Source organism: Amblyomma mixtum, chromosome 1 (assembly GCF_055824585.1).
Source record: "Amblyomma mixtum isolate Tamu chromosome 1, ASM5582458v1, whole genome shotgun sequence".
Classification (NCBI taxonomy): Eukaryota; Metazoa; Arthropoda; class Arachnida; order Ixodida; family Ixodidae; genus Amblyomma; species Amblyomma mixtum.
This window is the reverse complement of record NC_143012.1, coordinates 255,397,245-255,417,692: the sequence shown is the minus strand read 5'-3', so window position 1 is coordinate 255,417,692 and position 20,448 is coordinate 255,397,245. Positions and strand designations below refer to the sequence as shown.

The 20,448-nt window shown below is 46.0% G+C and overlaps 1 protein-coding gene across 2 annotated transcripts in view; it reads right to left on the bottom strand.

The window, feature by feature from the left end:
* Nucleotides 1-3,283: 3,283 nt before the first annotated feature.
* The window catches only part of LOC149371504 (uncharacterized), a 39,933-nt gene continuing 22,768 nt past the window's right edge, over nucleotides 3,284-20,448 (bottom strand). For both annotated transcript variants that reach the window (XM_089565748.1, XM_089565749.1), the window contains exons 10-16: nucleotides 20,316-20,389; nucleotides 18,165-18,347; nucleotides 14,036-14,112; nucleotides 12,994-13,150; nucleotides 10,126-10,250; nucleotides 4,681-4,975; nucleotides 3,284-3,462 (exon numbers count right to left, since the gene is read on the bottom strand). In XM_089565748.1, coding sequence (XP_089421874.1) covers nucleotides 3,364-3,462; nucleotides 4,681-4,975; nucleotides 10,126-10,250; nucleotides 12,994-13,150; nucleotides 14,036-14,112; nucleotides 18,165-18,347; nucleotides 20,316-20,389 — 1,010 coding nt within the window. In that variant the 3' untranslated portion in view covers nucleotides 3,284-3,363. The remainder of the gene's footprint in view (nucleotides 3,463-4,680; nucleotides 4,976-10,125; nucleotides 10,251-12,993; nucleotides 13,151-14,035; nucleotides 14,113-18,164; nucleotides 18,348-20,315; nucleotides 20,390-20,448) is intronic.

Here is a 20,448-nt window from a genome sequence, read left to right as displayed (position 1 = left end):
AGACGCTCCGAACCCGTCCGGACTTCAGTCTCAAACATGCGTCACTTCCGGCGGGCGGCAATGGCGCCCGTTTTTCCAGTTTCGGTATTGAAAACTCCGATTTTTGCGTGCCTTTTTCACGGTAACTACTTGAAACTGGAGCGTAATGTTTGGTGGGTAGCATAATACGGGGGTATACTATGAAAAAACAACCTTTTTACGGTTTGAAAAATTTCGGTCAAGTAGGCCTATTAAGCTGCGCTGCCAGGTAGTCCACGGAACGCCATCGCCCGTTCGGCGTGACGCCTTGCCCGTTGGACAAATCGAAGATTGTTTTGAGGAAAAGAAATGACGCAGTGACAGTCTCAGTTGTCTATGGACTCCCGAACCGCGCATGATACGATTATAGGTCACCGGTTCACCTTATTACAGATCGCCGGTTCGAATCCCTGCCATGAGCTAGGCTCTAACTTAACTAGTAACTTTATGCTGCACGAAACGCTGTCATATGTCACCACCCGGAACATTCGGCAAGAAACAACTGGCACGATACGGTTTTTTCCGACGCGCGACGACAACTACAACTACGACGGCTTTTCCACCGAACGAGTTCTCAGAACCGCGTTGAAGCTCATCGACGTTTTGCCACTAGATGGCGCAACACGATGGTATGGAGTAGAGTTACTGTATATGCTACCAAATGCAGTAACTCTAGTATGGAGTAAGGAGCATATATATAAAGGAACACTAATATGCTTCTTGGGCAATGCATTTGCCAAGCTCAACTAATACTGTCGTTGACAGAAAGTAATGCAGTAGCTATGCGCACGCAACGGTCGCACGCCACGGCGCTGCTGCGCATCCTGTCAACGACAGCTTTAGGTGAGCCTGGCAGGCATAGTGGTGAAGCGCGATGTACAGGGTGTTCCGTATTTATCTGTCCAGGTTGTAAAAAAGTACTTCTGCGCAAACTACTTGCCATTTGGGCTCAACCAACAACCTCTAGGTAGCTTATGATAGTCTGTGATCTTTTTTGCCTGGATTCTCCGAAATTTTGTAGCAGATTTGAGAGACTGCGCCATCTGGTGAACAAAGAGGCATCCACTGTCCTTGCTAAGAGCTGGGGTAGGTCTCTCAGTACCCCAGGTGCCGCAGCCTGTAAAATCTGCTGCTTTGCTTGCCACAACAAAAATTCTGCACGCAGACTACTGCATATATCTATTTTGAGATTAGATTAGATTACATGGGTAGGTAAGGTAGGTACGTAAGGTTATAAACAGGCAGGCAGGCAACTGTTAGCATCGCCTTTGTATCAGGATGGTGACTAGTGTCACCTAGCCATTACTTCCAAATGTCCTCATATCTTCAGATTAACTGCCAATTTTTTCCTCCCATTTCTAAACTACTCTTTTGACCTTCTCAGCCAATCCTCCAGTCGTCTCTCACTAACTTCTACTTTTTTCAAAATTGAACATGCCTTAGCTATTCCGAAACCCTCGTGCTTTGCGGATTCCTGCGACAGCATCATGCACTGAGAGTTGGAGGGTTTTACACTGGATAAGAATATGTTCTGTCATGTCCCTGTCTTGCATGCAACAAAGCAAACGTCATCCATGGTGTCAAATTTTTACCGGTAACACTTCGTCCTCAAGAACCCAGCCCTAACCTCATACAACCACATATTTTGGAATTGTCAAAAATGTTTTCTCTTTTAATCTTAGATTTACAGAGCTCAACGTCGTCTTATGCATAATTTTCTTCTGCCAGTGAGCATTTTCTGAGGAAGAACCTTCTGTTTCAAGGTTGTCTATCATTTTCTAGTGACAGTAAGTCATAACTACTCAGCTATGGCCTGAGAAATCTTTTTGTGTATTCATAATGGCAACGAGGAGTGCACTAAAAAATTAGATGAAGATATGTGAATGCTGACATAAAGTCGAAGTGCACAGCTTTGCTGCTATGACGATAATGATCACTGTAGTCAGGCTTAATGAGAAGAAAACTGCAATTTATCTGAAAAACAAAGCCTAGTGGCCACCTAAACCATTTCATAGGGGTTCCACACAAATACCAAATGCAGCCATTCAGAGCAAGCTACCTCGTCGAAGAATGCTGTGATGATGCTGTACGTGTTCCTTCCGAAGTGGGAGGGCACGGCACCGCCATGCTGCCTGCCAGTAGTACCCCACGCCCAACGGCTACACGCAAGCCTCACCAAAGCTGCAACACCAACTGCGCTGGCTTGTGTACGTATTTTAAATGCAGGTCTCACGCTTGCATGCTGCGCATGCATACTACTATCCCCTCTAGCCGCTTGTGCACGTACAAGTGCGGGGCAGGCGTGTCCGCAGATGGGTCACACAAATCTGATTTCACTGGACAAAGCCAGCGCTGCTCCTGACTATGTCGTAACATGCATCGAAGTGGTTATTGTAAGGGGATTTAAAATAGCTACACCCTCCTGCATCCTTTTACTGCAGTGGCCAATCGTAGTTGAGAAGGGCAGCCACTGGAAGTGCCCGGCCGCTACTGGAAAAAGGCCACATGTCACACCACATGTTAGAGAAAAGCACAGGAAAGAGCGCACAGGAAACAACCATGACAATACAAAAGCCATACGCAGTTTTGATTTGAGAATCTTTCTGTAGCGATTTTAAATGATGAAACCTCTGCTCCTCACAGGCTGACACAGGTCGGTGCACCCCATATGCAAACTCCCTATTGTAGGAGCTGACAGCATAACTACAACTGGTGTGGGGTGGTTAGGAAAGGAGAGGTGCAGAGAGAAACGTCTCCACTCCAATGCACAGTGGATGCCTTTGCTTTTTATGGGAAAGTGAGGAGGCTGCTATAGCATCTCAATGTCCCTAGTGTGCCCGGCAGCTAAAGCACAGACCGAGACAACCAGCAAGAGGCAGCGTGGAAACAAGTAACACAGCAAAGTATCCGGGCTGTAGCGCGTGCTTGGGACAAAAAAGGGGTTTAGTAACAAAGCAGGATGCCGTAGCCATAATGTACAGTGGTGAGCAGCCTTGTCTAGAGCGCTCGGGCGGTGCACTTCCTTGCAAACAAATCCAGATTTTGTGGCAGCCTCTAGGGTTCAGCTGCAACGCTTGCACGGAAGTAGCGCCAGATAGCCTCGTAAACAAAGCAGGCACGAAAACTTTGCCCTGTAATGAGGGGCTGCTCTCTAATTTCGGTTTTTGTTACCAAGTGCGCACTGGTCAAGCGCTCTAGACAAGGCTGCTCACCACTGTACTTGCTCATGCCGGTGGTAATAAAGAACACACACACTTGGCAACTGGACAATGCAAAACAATATTATTTGAAATCAAACTATATACAGTATGTACAGAAAGCAGCACAAAAGCAGCACGAAGCCAGCTACACTTCAGGAACCTTCGTTACTTCCGCCATCAGTTTCGCCGTATAAGGCTGGCTGGATGACAAGGTGGTCAGAAGAGTGTGCCACAGTTTTCCATTCTGCGTTGGAGAAAAAAAAAGCGGCAAAAAATTACCACATCGGACAGATTTTCTCAGTCCAAAGCTCCCGACTCCTAGGAGGTAATCTAAGCATATGCACAGTATTTGCACGAATGTAAAGCAACCACAAATACAATGCGAGGGAGGAAATTAAAGACCTCACGACAATATTTAAAAAAAAATCAGATTGTGCGATCTCAACCTGTTTGAGCCAACCACAGCCGAGTGCTTAGAAAAAGGAATCGAGCTGCGCGCAAAATTACGGAAGCAACGGATACATCGACGTTATCTGAGAGGCAAGACTTCAGAAATGAGCGCGACACCATCGAGTGCAGCAAAGCCCCCCAGGAAGCAGAGACTGCTGTCATGCTTTCTTTCCCTAAACGGCCTGTGCCGTTTTCATTACGTGCCCACAGCAACCCTTCTCTTTTGCCTCGAGTTCCACGTGCCCCAAGGTCATTGAAAAGGTGACTTCTCCTACCAACTGGCGAATGATGCGGTGAAGGTTGCAGCAGCTATCTTGAAAAGCAGCAAAGAAAAAAAAAAGCATGTTATGTTCATACTTTGTTTCCGAATACAGTATGTGTTAAGTTCTTAAGCAGCTGATCAAGGAAGAAAACTCCCGTTTTAATAAGTATCAATACGGTATGTGGCAGCGTGTCTTTCATGACTTTTGGATAAGACCTAAGAGTCATTGAGGAGAAACTAAACTTAACCTGCGCAGACGGATTGCCACGTTCTAATTATAAGTAGGCTACTCTTAATTAACAGAGAGTTCTTATAACTTACAAAAGACCAGCAAATGAAACTCGGATATCGCTGCCACCAGCCGTTAGCATAAGCAAACTGCAATGATGTCAAGGCCCTTTTTTGTGTGTGGACTTCTCTAGGATAGGCTACACTGCAATTCAGTTCCAAATGGTGATCACAGAGCCCTTTGTAGTCTTGATGTTGTGAGTTTGTATCGAGTGGAGGAAAAAGAAATGCTCTACTTTTAAATCCAATATTCTCAGCAGCAATAAATGCGTATTTTGTTCCTGAACAAACATCAACATACAGTCACAAAGTGGCTAAGAACTTGTTTTTTACCCAGAAAAAAAAAAAAAAACTGTATGGATTCTTCTCAGTCTCCCCGAAGAAATCATGCGGCCAATAACCACAACTCAAACTACAAGAACAGAAGAACAGCGCATGGATTCCCACACCAATGCCACTCACCAGGATAAGCTCGTGGCGCTGAACACGACCCTTGAGGCAGAGTTCGGACACCTGCTCGTGAAGTTTGGGCTGCCACCACAGTGCCAAGGGCCAGTCACCGCTTTCTTTCGGGAGAAGGTCCACCGCCCTGAGCGTCGTGGATGGCAGGTGGGGACCAAAATCGCGGGCCTCCTTCCAATCACCAGTGAGCAGCCGGCCCAGCCAGATCACCCGATGATTGCTCAGGCTGATCCTGGTCTGCAGCCACGGCTGTGGAAGCACCGTCTGTCTCAGCTTCCCAAGCAGCGTCTGCTGGCTGATGGAGTGAGAGAGAGAGAGGAAGGGTACACAGGCAACGTGCATTCATTTAATCAGGGACGCAACTAGTATTTTTCTGTCATCTGAAATATACAAAACCAGGGTTCGTAGCAGTTTTAGTCGAAAAAATTCAAGGGTTTTCAAGGACTTTAAAGGCCCTGGCACAGCAATTTCAAGGATCCAAATTAATGTTTAGTAGCTTGGACAGAAAATAAATTTACGAACAAAATCATTCAGTTTCGTTTGGTTTGTGGGGTTTAACGTCCCAAAGCGACTAAGGCTATGAGAGACGCCATAGTGGAGGGCTCCGGAAATTTCGACCACCTGGGGTTCTTTAACATGCACTGACATCGCACAGTACACGGGCCTCTAGAATTTCTCCTCCAAAGAAATTCAACCGCCGCGGCCGGGATCAAACCCGCGTCTTTCGGGTCAGAAGTCGAGCGCCATAACCACTGAGCCACCGCGGCGGCAAAAATCATTCATTTTATTGAAAAAGAAAAAAATAGGCATACACTGCCTTGAAACACACATTAATACATAAACACATAAACAGCCTTGAAGTGCACACTGGTTAAGATTAACAAGAATGTACTTGAAGTTTTTCAGCAATTGCACAATAAATTGCTTGAACCTCCTGAATCTTTTCTTTTGCAGTTTTTCTGAGACTGCTTGATTTCACAATATATGTGATGTCATTAGCCGCCTCAGCTTTTATGGCATAACTGTCTGCAGCTGCCAACAAGTCCGCAACAGTTTTTGTAGCGTGAGCTACACTGGCCGTGGATGAGCAGTTTCGCGTGAGCTAGGATGAGCCAAGTTGCGCCTGCGCGAGGAGCGAGTGCGCGGCTGGTGCGCCGGAGCCGACAAGAAGAAGGAGAGGATGATGAGGAACGACAGACAAGCGAAGTGGTTGCCTGGCAGTTAGCGGCAACGTTTCTAGATAAAGACAGTTGGAAAACTTGCTCCGGGTATGCGGCCCCTTTCTGTCGCCGATTTCATCTCAAAGAGATGCGAGCGCCATCTCTCGGGTGGTGGGAGTACCGTGTTTGTTTTCCCATGGCCTCCGTGACTAGCTCAGGCATCAGTACTTTAACAACGCGCTTGATCTCAGAGGCCACAATTTTTCTTCACCGCCGCGGCGCCCATCGGCTGTGCTTGGTCACAGTTTGCTGCGCGAATGATTAACGTTAGCTCGCGCCTCGCATCGTCTGCGCCGGGGGCGGCTGCTTCTAGCCGCGCTCATCTACGAATTGCGAAGTCCGCGTGCGATCTAGCTACGTCTGGGGTACGTGAGTGCAGGATGCTCGAGGTTGAGCTTTTGGCTGTAAATATCGGAAAAAACTGGAAGCCCTTCTTTCCGCGGTTTAGAGAAACATGACTTACTGCTTGCCTCCTCGTAGTTTATGTTGATAATATTATCTAAAAACGTTGAGCTGGGAGTAGTAGACGACGCGCTCATCCTAAAGCGACCACAGCGTCACCGCCTAGACAGCGATCGCATGGGGCCGCTCTGCTCCCTGGCTCGCCGGCGCAGTTTGCCAACTGTCTTTATCTAGAAACGTTAGTTAGCGGTTAACCAGAGGAAGAACGAACAGGCTAAGACCAAGCGTGCAGCGGAGACTCCAGAGCAACGAGAGGAACACCTAGCAAAGCGGCGTTGCCAGGAGGCTGAGCGGCGTGCAGCACAATCAGGGCATGGTCAGGGCTAGAGAGCAGACACAAGCAATACACGCGACATTGGACTGACTTGGATTAGGACTTGCCAGATGTGGCGAGACGTTCACTAGAACCCGCTAAGCCTAGTCCAGTGCAAAATTCAAGGACTTTCCAGCACCTTTACAAGATTCAAGGGTTTTCAAGGCCTTGAATATGGAGCTTTAGAAATCAAGGGTTTTCAAGGGTTTCAAGGACCGCTACGAACCCTGCAAAACTGAATAAAACATGTCCCATAACAAGAACATCTTCTATTCTTATTATCATATTTCACCATGCACAATGCATGGTCATCACCTTTCCCAGACAAAAGTAGTAAATTAAATGTAATCGCTATAGTTCTGGTCAAATATTTAGGGGAATCCCCCAAGGTGGAGTAAATTTGTAGTAAGGGAGTAATTACTCATTGGCATCCACCCAAGCGCAGCCATACGGCTACAAAGGAAAGCTATACCGCTTTCTCAGAAACTTCGTAGTTAAAGAAAAATTCGTCCTGGTCCGGGGTTCGAATCCGGGACCACCGCTACACCGGAGCAGTCGCTCTACCAACTGAGCTAACCGGGACGGCAAGCTTATGGTAGGGCGAGAGCGAATTGATCAACAACTCGAAGTGGGAACAGTGTTGGTCAAATATTTAGGGGAATTCCCCAAGGTGGAGTAAATTTGTAATAATGAGTAATTACTCATTGGCATCCACCCAAGCGCAGCCATACGGCTACAAAGGAAAGCTATACAGCTTTCTCAGAAACTTCGTAGTTAAAGAAAAATTCGTCCTGGTCCGGGGTTCGAACCTGGGACCACCGCTACACCGGAGCAGTCGCTCTACCAACTGAGCTAACCGGGACGGCAAGCTTATGGTAGGGCGAGAGCGAATTGATCAATAACTCAAAGTGGGAACAGTGTTGGTCAAATATTTAGGGGAATCCCCCAAGGTGGAGTTGGTAGAGCGACTGCTCCGGTGTAGCGGTGGTCCCGGGTTCGAACCCCGGACGAGGACGAATTTTTCTTTAACTACGAAGTTTCTGAGAAAGCTGTATAGCTTTCCTTTGTAGCCGTATGGCTGCGCTTGGGTGGATGCCAATGAGTAATTACTCCCTTATTACGCTATAGTTCTCTTGCACTTCAGACACCATTTAAGCCCTGACCTCCTCTAAGTTGACACAGGCAGGCTGGCCAGTTGGCAACTCGTAGTAGAAGTCATATTGCAACCACGCAAGCAAACAAGGACGCAGACAAGAAGAAACAAAACAAGGAGTGGACTTCAAATGCCATAGAATACCAAGCATCCGCCTATGCTCGAATAAGTGCCCATCCCCGTTGAGATCTGGAATTTTCCTAAAAACTAAGCAAGTGTCCATGCGATTATGTGGCATGTCTGGCAGAAGTTCAACAACATGGCAAAAACACATCAAGTGCACATTTGTCGGTGTCTCCACGACGCTTATCGTGGAGAAGGGGGGTGAATGCATCAATCAGAACATTCAGATGATAAAACTTCCAAGTTTTATTCATCTGGTTTGTCGTGTCTTTAAATAAACACTTCAAGTTCTTCCTTTGGCATTTTTTCTGTTTACGCGGTGCCGAGCTCCCCCTCTCCGGTATTGCCACCTTGAATTTAATGGTCAGGCATCTGAACAAGCAAGGGCACACTGCTCCGTACCACCGTCCTAGATTTTCGTGCCTGCACCTAACGAGTGCCCACCACAAATATTTCACGATTATCCTCAAATTTTCGGTGGGCGCTTCCTCAGTACCTTACGGAGAGGTTTACCACACAGATGCATCAAATACCACGTACATAGCCACACAACCAAGTGCAAACCAAACCAAACCAAATTGTCGTGATGTGCTAGGAGTGTTGTACATTTTGTTATTGAGACACTGGAACTTTATTTTTCTAGAATGAGATGGATGGTCGAGAGTGAGAGGACTAAATGAATCAGCAAATCACTCTAAAAAAAGAGCTCTTATATCCTGACAACAGAATGCACATCACACTTAAGTATATCACACTATCGTAATCACTACCGTACAACCACGTGTAAGGGCTGCACCTGTGCATGGGCCGCATCTCTTGCTTTGGACAAGATAACCGAGAAAAAAAAATGCGGTTTTATGTTTTTTCTTTCATTTGTGTATAGGCCATACCTTCAGAATTCGCACCTGAATTAAAAAAAGTGTGGCCCATACTTGACTTTATATTGTATTTGCTTATTTATTGTTTGCACCTGCTGGCATTACTATGCACGTATTATATGCATCTGCAAAGTAAACATTAGCTCAACCTTGCCATTATCTTTCCCTTTTGTCTACGTACACTTGTTTGCTAGCACAGATGCAATATGAATTCTACTGCTCCAAGTGTTGCACATATCAGTCTACTTATCCAACTTATCCATTTATGCGCTTCATGCATTTCAATGCATCCATTTGCAGCATTCTCGGTGCACCTTAGATGCAACAGCACCTACCGCCTCAACACAAACCTAAAAATACATAAGTATCATGCACTCCACTTGAACCTTCAATTAAAAAATGTGTTTCAAAATAAAAACAAAAAAAGCCTGAACGGCTGGCACTCCCTAACCTTCAGTTCAAAAATCCAAGACATGGGAGAATGTGAAGTTTAAATTTGCTAAAATGGAAACCAGTAAAAGAGTAAGGCGCTATCCACTTCCAAAATCTATTTATTGCCTTCATTGCCAAACAGAGTGTGTTTTTTTTTTGTCGCACTAGTACCCAGCCTCATGTGGACATGGTGAGAATATAGGGTCGAGAATGCAGACCAAATTGTGTGTGGACTTTGTGGTCCATCCTGTTTGCTTGGTGCCTTTGAAATCAACGAAGGTGCATTTACCATAGTGAAAGTAAAAAATGGCAGCTCTTCTACACAATTTCCGTCACTCAAATTTTCAATTTATTTCACACCTTGAGCATGACAAGTCAACACACTCAGTGGGCTGAGGCACTGTCGTGCCTTTTAAGCCATCCGCATTGGTTGCAACCTTTAGCAAAACAATTATTTCGGGATGGCATTGCCCGTAAGATCATTGAACTGATATCAAGGAATTTCTTGTGATTGAGAGACAAGTGTTTCGAGACAGCTGGCACCTCTGGGCTTTACAGTTAGAAGACCACATGAGGGTCGACTCACACAAAACATCCCAAGGAAAAAACCGTAAATACCACACTTCCTTCGCTGAAGCAAAGAGAAAGAAGCAGCTTGGCTGCACAGTTCTTCAAACAAGTTTCTGACATTGTTAAAGCAGTACTAATAACTAACAAAGTGCACTGCTCTGTGCTGTTCTACAGTGCAAGTACCTTCCGTTGCTCTTGCTTAGTGGTGCAACATGTGGCGATTATTTATTTGTGGTAGAAAAGTGACAGTCGAAGGCTTTTTTTTTCTTTCTTGTATTGGCAACACACCCTTACCTCAGACAGGCTTTGCTGATTCCGTCCAGGAGCAGGGGGTTTCGCGAGTGCACTGAGTACACCAGCACAGGCCACGGAAGTGCTGACAGCAGTGTGACACCTGTTTTGCCGAACACGTCCAGCCTCTGGATCACAAGGGAGAGAAGAGCAGGCCACAGCTGAAGGGCAGCGTAAACATGAAGCTCTCGGCGGCAGACAGCGACTGGCTCGGCTCTGCCACTCGAGAGAGAGAGAGAAAAACTTTATTATGGCAAGTGTGTTTAGACCCCCCTTGGGTCCTTGGACCACCGCACAGTCCCACTCTACGTCGGAACGTTCATGTGGTGTTTGTTCATGACATCGGCACCCCGAAGCACCGCAGCAAGCTGCGATGACGGGTCCGGAGACAAGAGCACGACCTCCCAGTCCTCCCAACTTGATAACGCGGGCTGTCCCTGCGGGGGAGGATTAGCAGGGCAGCCGAAAAGGATGTGGGAGAGTGTGGCGTGAGGGTCGCCGCACAAGGTGCATGCAGGGGAGGTGCCACAGTAGAGAGATAGCAGCTGAGGGGACGAGAGAGAGTGGGTCTGGAGGCGTCTCCAGAGGATCTGTTGGGAATGGGTAAGGGAGGGTGTGGAGGAGGGTAAGTCTGACGGTCCAAGCGGGGCATTTGCGTGAGCTCTGCAAAGGTGTGCACCCGTTCTCTCGAGAAACCTGGACCGAGGCCGTCCTGAGCCCGGCAAATCAAACCTCGGGCCAATTTATCAGCAGCCTCGTTTCCTGGATTCCCAGAGTGAGCCGGCACCCACTGGAGCTCTACCCTTCGTGGTAAGTTTTTGGAGGGGGTGTTCAACAACTCCCAAGCAGGGGCGTGAATCCTGCCTCTCGCGAAGTTGAACAGAGCCGTTTTGGAGTCGCTAAAGATGTAGTTTGCATTGGAATGTACAAGGGCTAGGGCGATGCTCGAAACTTCTGTTTAAAGGAACACTGAGGACAAATTGAAGTCGGCCTTTAACGACAGATAACCGTGTCCGAGTGATGGGTGCTCTGACTGAAAACGAAGCTTTTATGAGATGGAAAAGGCTAAAAAAATGTTAAAATACTGGTACTGCCTCTGCCACAGGCTGTTCTCGAAAGAAGACTGCGGTGACATCAACACAGTATTTTTCGCGCAGATCCCTAAGGCTAGGCTATGCTGCCACTCTATTTAAAACAGTGATCACGGAGTTCTTGGTCTTAATATCACAAGTTTGAACTCTGCAACAAAAAAATTTTCATTTTTAAATCCAATTTTCTCGGGAATAAATGTGTCTTCTAATGCTGAACAAACAACGTAGATTAAAAGTGCCACGCGATCAATTTTCACAAAAAAAAATTCATAAGTTAAAGAAGTACAGACACCAAACTTTATTTGTGTTTTCTTCCTTTAGAATGAAGCGCAGCATACTAGAAAACATAGAAAGCCATGTCGATTGTGTCAGCAAGCAGTAGATAATTTATAATTGAATTTTTTTTCTCTCAAGCTATTTCAGCTTCCACAGCCAAACGATGGCTTTCACGTACAAGGCACAATCAGGTCATGTGATGACATACAAAAACTCCGGTATGGTCGCTACTTTCTTCATTTTAATTCGCATCAACTCATATGCAAGCCTGCTCAAGAGCTGAAAGACAAAAAAAGAACAAGGAACGATTATATTACAGTTCTCTGCATGCCTCTTGAACACGCCTTGTACGTCACAGCCGTCGTTCAGCTTTTGAAACCAAAACAACATGAGACGAAAATTCAATTATAAATCATTCAGCTGCCGTACGTGAATTCCATGTCATGTTTCATGTATACCACTGTCCAGAGCATCACTCTACAGAAAAAAAATACGCATCCAAGTTTTGGTATCCATTCCTTTAACCTAAGTGCTAGTTTACTGTTGCTTGGACAGCCGCAGTGATCACAGGGAAGATCACTCCAGTTCCAAAGTATTTCTTGCTTCTTGAGACTTGCTGATTGGTGTCCCTCGGAATTCCACTTTCAAGGAAAGCACAGGAGGGGGCGTGCTCGTACATAAAGTGCACTCAACGGATCCTGCTGATACTACATGAATTAAGAATTCATGCAGAGTGAAAGAGAATTGAAATACGGCACAAATCAATAAGTGCACTAGGAATGTGCAAGTTTGGAATCCTGCTGCTTTTCTGTCAGTGCTTTCCTTGACGACCCAAAGCGCCATTCTCTTCACTGCTGCTATGGGGCTAAGACAAGGTGATGTCCGTGTCGGCATATGCAGCAGATAGCCGAAGAGTGCCTAAATGTGGTGACGAGGGCATTGGCTGTATCTCAATGGAACAGGAAAGAGAGAAGAAAGCCCCTGTTACCCAAATAAAAGCGAGTACCACTGAATAGGGGACGATGCTGCAATGTTACAAGTATTAGAATCAGTCATGCCTCCACCACCACAGGGCTGATGATGAAGCAGGATGACAGTGGCGACAAAAATCCAATGGATCACAATGCATGCTCCAAAGACAATTAAAATAACAGAATGAGGAGGTGTAGTACCACAACAGGTGACAGTAGACGATTTCAGGCATCATAACATGTCATTCAATATTTTCTGCAAACTGATTGCCACCACGGAGATCGAACACATGACAAGAGGCTCACAAAGCCAACTTCAGGACAATGACCTCACTACATTTTCACTCGCTGCATGTCAAACTGCTGTAATGTCACAGACAAACCTGTGTAAGCCTTCACAAATGTTCACAGCATTCGCATAGCATTCTGAAGAGTTCAAACCAAACACACAGCCAACCATTCTGTATTTTGTCCCTTGTTTTCTCAATTTTTTGGCCATACATTCTATCATGCCCAACTCAATGGTCGCTCACCATGTGGTGGTAGTCGAAGATGGCATCCATGACTTCCACAACGTGGCTGGGATGGAGTTGCAGCAGGGCCACACTAATGCGGCCCACCTGGCGGCTCAACTGCTGCACGGCACCCATGGGTTCCCCTCCAGGCATCCTGCCAAAGAGGGACGGCTCCCTGCAATGCGGGGGACACACCCTGCACTCTGGCACACAACATGATCCTGGAGGACAGAGCCCTGTTCTCTTTCCCAAAGAGCGGCCATGGCTGCTTCCTGGCTGATTTTAAGCAGCCGTGCAGACATTTGAGGGTCTACAACTCTTTTTAGAGGAGATGCCATCTGGTGACCAGAGAACGACGGCTCACAGGAGATATCCAAAGATTTTACAAGAGGGGCTCAGAGCAACAGGTAAAGTGCAAAGTGCAGGGCTTGCTAAGCATGTCAGGTAGAATGCCAAGAGAGACTGCAACCAAAATATGCACAACAGAATTAGCATTTGCAAAAACTGATGAAACAAATGATGAAACAAAAAATGATGAAACAAAAAAACTGAGGGACTATCAAATTATAACTTTTAAGGCACGTCATGAAGAAACAAAAAAACTGAAGGACAATCAAATTATAACCTTTAAGGCACGTCATGAAGAAACAAAAAAACTAAAGGACAAGCAGAGTGCTACCTGGCAAGACAAAACTGACACGTTTTGCAAGTTGCTCACAGTGTTTTACTACCGGGTCAGCCACATCAATGTGGCTGCACTCTGGAACTCAAACTTCACAGATTTCTTGGGAGATTCAATATGCATCTGCATGAGACTAGGCACTATGGTATTACGAGATGCAGGAGAACTGACACTTTCGTGCGAAAATATTCGTGCAATACCTGCACGCTGTGCACTCCCAGCATGACATCTCTTGTTAAACATGGACACCACAGCATTTGCAAACCATGCAAGCTTATTTTTTAAAGTCCTCATATCTGAGTTCCTAAATGAGAGCAGCCACTAATTTATTCAATCAGCCACCCCATGTTGCACTTGGGAACGCAGAAAAGTACAGACCTTTGTCCCCTTGCACGAGGAACTTCCACCAGCCCCCAGAAGCGACACAGGTTGCAGAGGCACCGGAATATCTTTATCTGCAAAAGACAATGCAAAATGCACATAAGAGGACTGCAAGTCGGCTCATGAGATGTATTATGCCAGAGAGCAAGTCTGTAATCTAGCAGAAAAGCAGCTTGACACTGGCTTACTCTTAAGAACTCTGCTTCACAGAGGCACACAGAGATGAAAAGATGCCTTCTATAGCTTCCAAGTAAGAGAACCAGCGCAAAAGGACAGCGGACAAGATTGAAGGGGGACTGTTGTCCTTTTGCACTGGTTCTTCTCAGATCATGGATTACCAACTAGCCTAACGAAAAGTGTTGCTAAAAGTGCCTTTCCACCTTGAACTGAGCCCCAAGTTCCTCTATTCAACAAGTGCTCATTATGCAAAAATTGCGTCCGATCCTTTCAGCAATCAAAACGAAACGAAACAGTCACTGAACACAAAGGAGGCTTTATTGCTCTGTAGGGGTGTGTGATTGTTCAAATTTTTGAATATGAATTGGTTTGGTTTATTGGGGTTTAATGCCCTAAAGAGAACCAGGCTATGAGGGACGCCGTAGTGAAGGGCTCCGGAAATTTTGGACCACCTGGGGTTCTTTAACGTGCACTGACATCGCACAGTACACGGGCCTCTAGAATTTCACCTCCATTGAAATTCCGCCACCGCGGCCGGGATCGAACCCTGCGCCTTTATGGTCAGCAGCTGAGCGCCGTAACCACTGAGCCACCGTGGTGGGGCCGAAAATATGAATTGAATACGAATATGAAGAAAAAATGGTTCGAATATTGCCTCGAATGTTGAATATCTGTTCAGTATGAAAAACTATTTCAGAAAATTATAAACATGCAAAAGCTGTTGCCGTTTCTTTTTTAATATAGTCTATCATCTTTGCAGCTGAAACAAATAAAATTAGACTGACCCAGCACCATATAAAAAGCATGATGTCTGCAGAAAAGTATACTACTTGATTAGACACCATAACAGTATCTAACCTGCGATGTGGTCCCGCAAAATGAAATCCATAAATAAAAATAACATAATGGCCAGTAAAGCCTCATTAATTCGGGATTCAAGGGATGAGAACAAATGCTTGGATTATCCAAAGGTCGATTTATAAAATACCCTGCATTCCGCGGAAAAAAGAAAGAAAAAGAAAACTGCCTAAAATGCAGTGAAGCCTTATGAGGAAACTCCACTGCACAAGCACGGAAAAGCCCGTAACAGAAGAGAGAGATTGCTTCTAAAAATAAAAAAGAGACGAGCAGCAATGCGACGTGCGGAGCTGGTTTCAGATGACCAGCGAATGCACGGGGCTGACAGCTGCCACATCACAGCAGGCGAGCGCTGAACCTCAGAAGCCGAAACTATGCGGCCAGGCTATTTTTTGGCCTAGCAACAAAGGCCCTCCAACCATCGTCACGGCTGCAGTTACACACACTTGAGAGGTGTGTGACTTACAACGCAACATGCAATAGGAGGGATTTTTACACAATCGCTTGCCCTGTCGTGGCATCTCTACTTGACCCTTAAGGAGCCTCATGCAAAATTCTGCAAGTGGGCTTTGACCTCAATTAATCAAAACGAGAAGGCTTACGTCCTGCTAGGATAGTTATGAAAGTGACTGGACGAATGCAAAAGGTATGGATGCTAAGGAGAAATAAAAAAAAAGCAGTGCACTTTCCCACTGTGACTGTTCCAAGCGGGTGGTCGGCCATCTTGCTCTCATCATGTGTCACATGTGGAAAAGCCCACTTGTGGGATTTAGCACGAGGTCGAGCCATGCAGCGTCCGAATGTGACTGGTCTCCAAAAGAAACGATGGAGAAGAAAGCGGACCTTCAGTATTGTTCTCCTGGCATTTTAAACTCTATCATCAAATCATATCTGCCCAGACACTGTGCTTTTGCCACAGTTGAATTTATGAAAGTCTGCGTGGTATACGATTGCTGGCAGACATTCAGGAATTTTAGAATATTCGAAAATTCTTTAAATCAATTTCATGAATACGGATATTAACTGATCACTGAACATATTCGCTTCGTATTCGAAATTTCGAATATTCATCATCATCATCATAATCAGCCTGACTACATCCACTTCAGGGCAAAGGCCTCTCCCATGTCTCCCACAGAATACTCACACGTCCCTATTTTTTAGCCATATTCACAGGCAACAACAGCATGGCATTTTTCCAAATGCAATGTTCGCTGCAACAAGTGCAGATTGCTCTCATGACCTGCACCACCTTTGGGTTTGCTCCTAGCTCCATGGAAGCAGGTTTTCCTGATACAAGTTGCTCGCAGGCCTTTTGAAGACCTGCTCTCCCAGTGAGATCACTGTTACATGACTATGAATCACCCTTGTGATATGAGAGAACGTTCACCGAGAGTACAGAGGATCTTGAAGGTGTTGGGCCTGCAGTTTTTTATGGGGAGTGTGGGGGCCTTCAATGCAAAGCTGCCTGCAGTGCGCTTCATCAAGCTAATCATCTCAAAAAGATGAAGGCTCCAGGACGCCCCTGTTACTCGCAAATTTTGCCTTTAGTACTTAACAGGACACTGAGGATAACTTAATTCAATTTTTTCTTTGAGTAAAAATCGATTATGATTTTTTTCTGGGTATGTTGACGTTTGTTTGGCAACAAGAGATGTATTTATTATAGGTGAGAAGATTGAATTAAATCGCAGCACTCTTTTCCAGTCATTTACCGTATTTACTCGCATAATAGGCGCACTTTTTTTCCAGAAAATCCGGCTCAAAGTTCAGGGTGCGCCTATTACGCGGGGTAAAATTTCCGGAAATTTTTCGACTCGCAAAATTGAACACACCGCGTAAACCCACTCGTGTACGGGCCGCACCCCGTTCTCGCGAAGAAAATGTAAAAAAAAAAGATCCGTGTAAGGGCCGCACCGAAACTTTCCACGACACACGCGGGAATAGCCTTCGGAATGCACGCGCCGAGGCCTCCGCGATCGGCTCCAGCTGCGCGCAACGGGCACTTGATCGCGGTGGCCACACATGCGCACAGGAGCTTCCAGACGCCGCCCACGGAGGGCGCCCAAGGCCATGCTCATCATCTATCATCATCGTTTTCCTCCGCCGCGAGCTTTCGCTATCTCCAGCTCGTTTTTTTTTGTTGTTGTTGCTGTCAAGTGCCGGGATTAGCGATAGCGCAATAGTTCACCGTGGTTTATGGCTTTGCCGCGGAGTGTTGCTGTTTTAGCTCCACGGGCAAGCACCTTAACAGCTACACGACTGGGAGTTTGCTCTCGAAGACGGCAAGCGTGCGGCAGGTCAGAAAATACGACGTGGCCGAGAAGTGCGGCAGGTGCGACTGTGGCGTCCCTAAATTTTCGTACGCGACTCCAAGCGCCGAAGTTTTCGTGGGCCTAAGTCGGGAACGTTTCCGGCTGGAGATGAAGCTTTCCAAACAGACGTTTAAAGTGAGCATCCCTGAAAACTGTGTGCGGCTGTTCTACGCGATGTTGTTGTACGTGCTGTGGGTCCGCAGCAGCTGCGATGGCAGCGGCACTAGTAGGGACTAGTAGTCAGTTCAGCAAAAACTTTGTTAAAATAAAGATTAGGAAGCGGGGGGTGCGAGGCGTCGTCTTGCAATCGTGTAAATACAGTATTGATCACAGTGCCAAGTTCGGGGTGCGCCTATTATGCGCGGAAATAAAAAAATCTGATTTTTCGCGCCCTAACTAGGGGTGCGCCTATTATGCGAGTGCGCCTATTACGCGAGTAAATACGGTAAATCAAACTTGTAGACGTCAGTGATGAAAATAGGTTCATGATCCCCATTTAGAAGCGAATGCCGGTGTGGCCTACACTCTGGTATGTGCACTACAAATTTCTGCTTTGATGTCACTGAAATTTGCTTGCAAAAACAGCAGAGGTTTCATTTCTTGGCCTTTTATGGCTTAGAAAAGCTTGGTTTTCAGTGAAAGCTCCCCTGGTTTTACTAGCGATGCGGCAATCCGTCAATACAAGCCCTTTTCAATTTGTCCTCACCATCTTTTCAATGACACGCTGGACTTGCGGTTGTTGAATAAAGATGTGCTTTTTTCTCTCTCCCCCTCACCTGCTTCTCCAGTTCCAGGAAGAACAGCAACCCGAGCAATGGCTCCATGATGCACATAAAGAAGTCGCCGGGTGATGAGAGCGAGAAAGAAGAGATGAGTGCCAGGATCGGCTCCCAGTAGTGGTCACCGTCCCACAAGCCCACCACCTCCATGAGCCACTGCTCCACGACCGGTGGGATTTCCTGGACAAAGCATGAGCATCAAGCTCTGGCAGAGCCCAGCAAAAAGCGAGCCAGACCATGCGGATGGCCATGATATCATCTTGAGTCCATAAATAGAGAACTCTAAAAATATATTGCACAACAAAATCGCAGGTGATGCAGAAAGAGGGCTGGTCCTACAGAAAGTTGTTTCTCAGCTAGTTTTAGAACCAGTGCTGTCACCAAGGAACTGTGGTTGAAGTCGCATTGTTTCATGCCTCTTGAGCTTTCAAAGAGGGAGGATGGTTTACGCGGCTTAACGTCCCAAAGTTACTCAGGCTATTATGAACACCAAAGAGAGAGAAGTGTAAGCATGTTTTACAATGGCAGTATGAAAAAAAGTGAGCAGATTCACATGCATTTCAAAGTATGCTACAAAGCACTTTTAAGCATCTCTTAACGGTAGCAACAGTGCTACCAACACACAGACATGTCAGAGAAGATGAGGGCTCTAATTTTCCCATGTGTGCCAGAAATGTCACAATTCTCTGCATGGTGGACATTGTCCAACACACAGGCAAATTCTCGAAATGCAAGAAAAGATATTTCAACCACGCTCTGTACCCAAAATAAGGCTATCTCAGCTTTTGGGGGAAAATCAGTGACGTAGTTTACAATCAGGGTGTCAGGAGCATATCCTGCATCAAGTGCAAAGCTCCATTGCCAGACAGATTGCCCCCCCCCCCCCAAACTGGCTGAGAACAGTGAGCTAGAATTAAGCAGCACTGAAGAAATGTGCCACTCTGTCTTGTTGCTAACAGAAGGCATCAGCATGAAGTAATGTGTCCGGGGTTACTTTGGCACTATTTAGTACGGCGGACAAACAATCCGCTGCGTTATATATGTGATGCTGTTCCTCCTATTATATTTGACACAAACATGCTAATGAATTACCCTTTCCTTTCGACGACCACTTACTAAAACGCCACCCCTTCAGCCCAACTGTCATAGTCGGGGGAGGTGTGGACAGACCTTCTGATTTCCAGTGCAAACACAGAACCCATTTCATTAAATCCACTCTTAATAACCTGCAGGCAAAACTTCTCATGAGAAACCTATGCCATGCTTAATGGCAAGCCTAAACAAGACACTGCACATGATGAAAAGGTGGTTCTTCCGTGGTACATATCAAGAGTATACTACAAACAAGATATTGTGCTGCATATTGTAGCATATGAGCCACAAACAACACACAGGAGTTCAAATAGACATTGAGTAAAAACTGAAAACTGTAGTCACGCCACATGCTTGAATCGAGAGGTGGGACCAACTTTTAAATGCAATTTTCTTGGCAATGAATGTCCAGCAAGAGCCACAGAACCGATTTTTACTGAGAACAGAAACTGAACAAAGTTGCCCTCATTGTCCCTTTTATGCTGAAACTAGAAAAAAGAGGAGCCATAATCATGGCAGTATTCAACTACAGTGGAGGAGAACTCCACACACTACACACAGACAAAAAACAAGCTAAAGTAGGAGCAATTTCCATTATCAAATGACCATTTTTACAAGCAGGCCTGCAGAACAATACCGTGTGTGCATATGCAATTAATTTGATGCATTTTTTACACAAAAAGAAGAAATCTTTTCCTCTCTCTGCCTACCCTCACCTCTTATTTTGATGCAAAAAGCTGTGACTTCCTGTGTGCAGAGAGCATACAAGCTGATTGAGAGGTCTCAAATCTGTGCCACTTCCAGTCTGCCTGGCATGCTAATTGCACAGCACATTGTCAGGGAATGCACTGTCTACCCTACAGATTTCTGGACTTTTGAAACTGAGATACCAGACATTCTACAGTTCTGTTCCCGCTGGCCACTGAAGAGGCAACATTTTTTTGATGGTTGGTTAATACACGGACCAAGGCATGGCTCCTCACACCGCATAAGGCACTTGCAAAGCCACTAACGTGGGTCCAGAACCACCTCCAAAGATACCAAGACAACTCTCACCTGCCATGTGTTAACTGCGCTGATTAGCATCTTGAGGAAGTCATTGCCGTCATCAGTCTCTCGGTTCCAGAACACTGGACGATTGCAATGCAGACAAGAGAGCAGTAAGCAACCCCGTCACAAATGTTCAAGT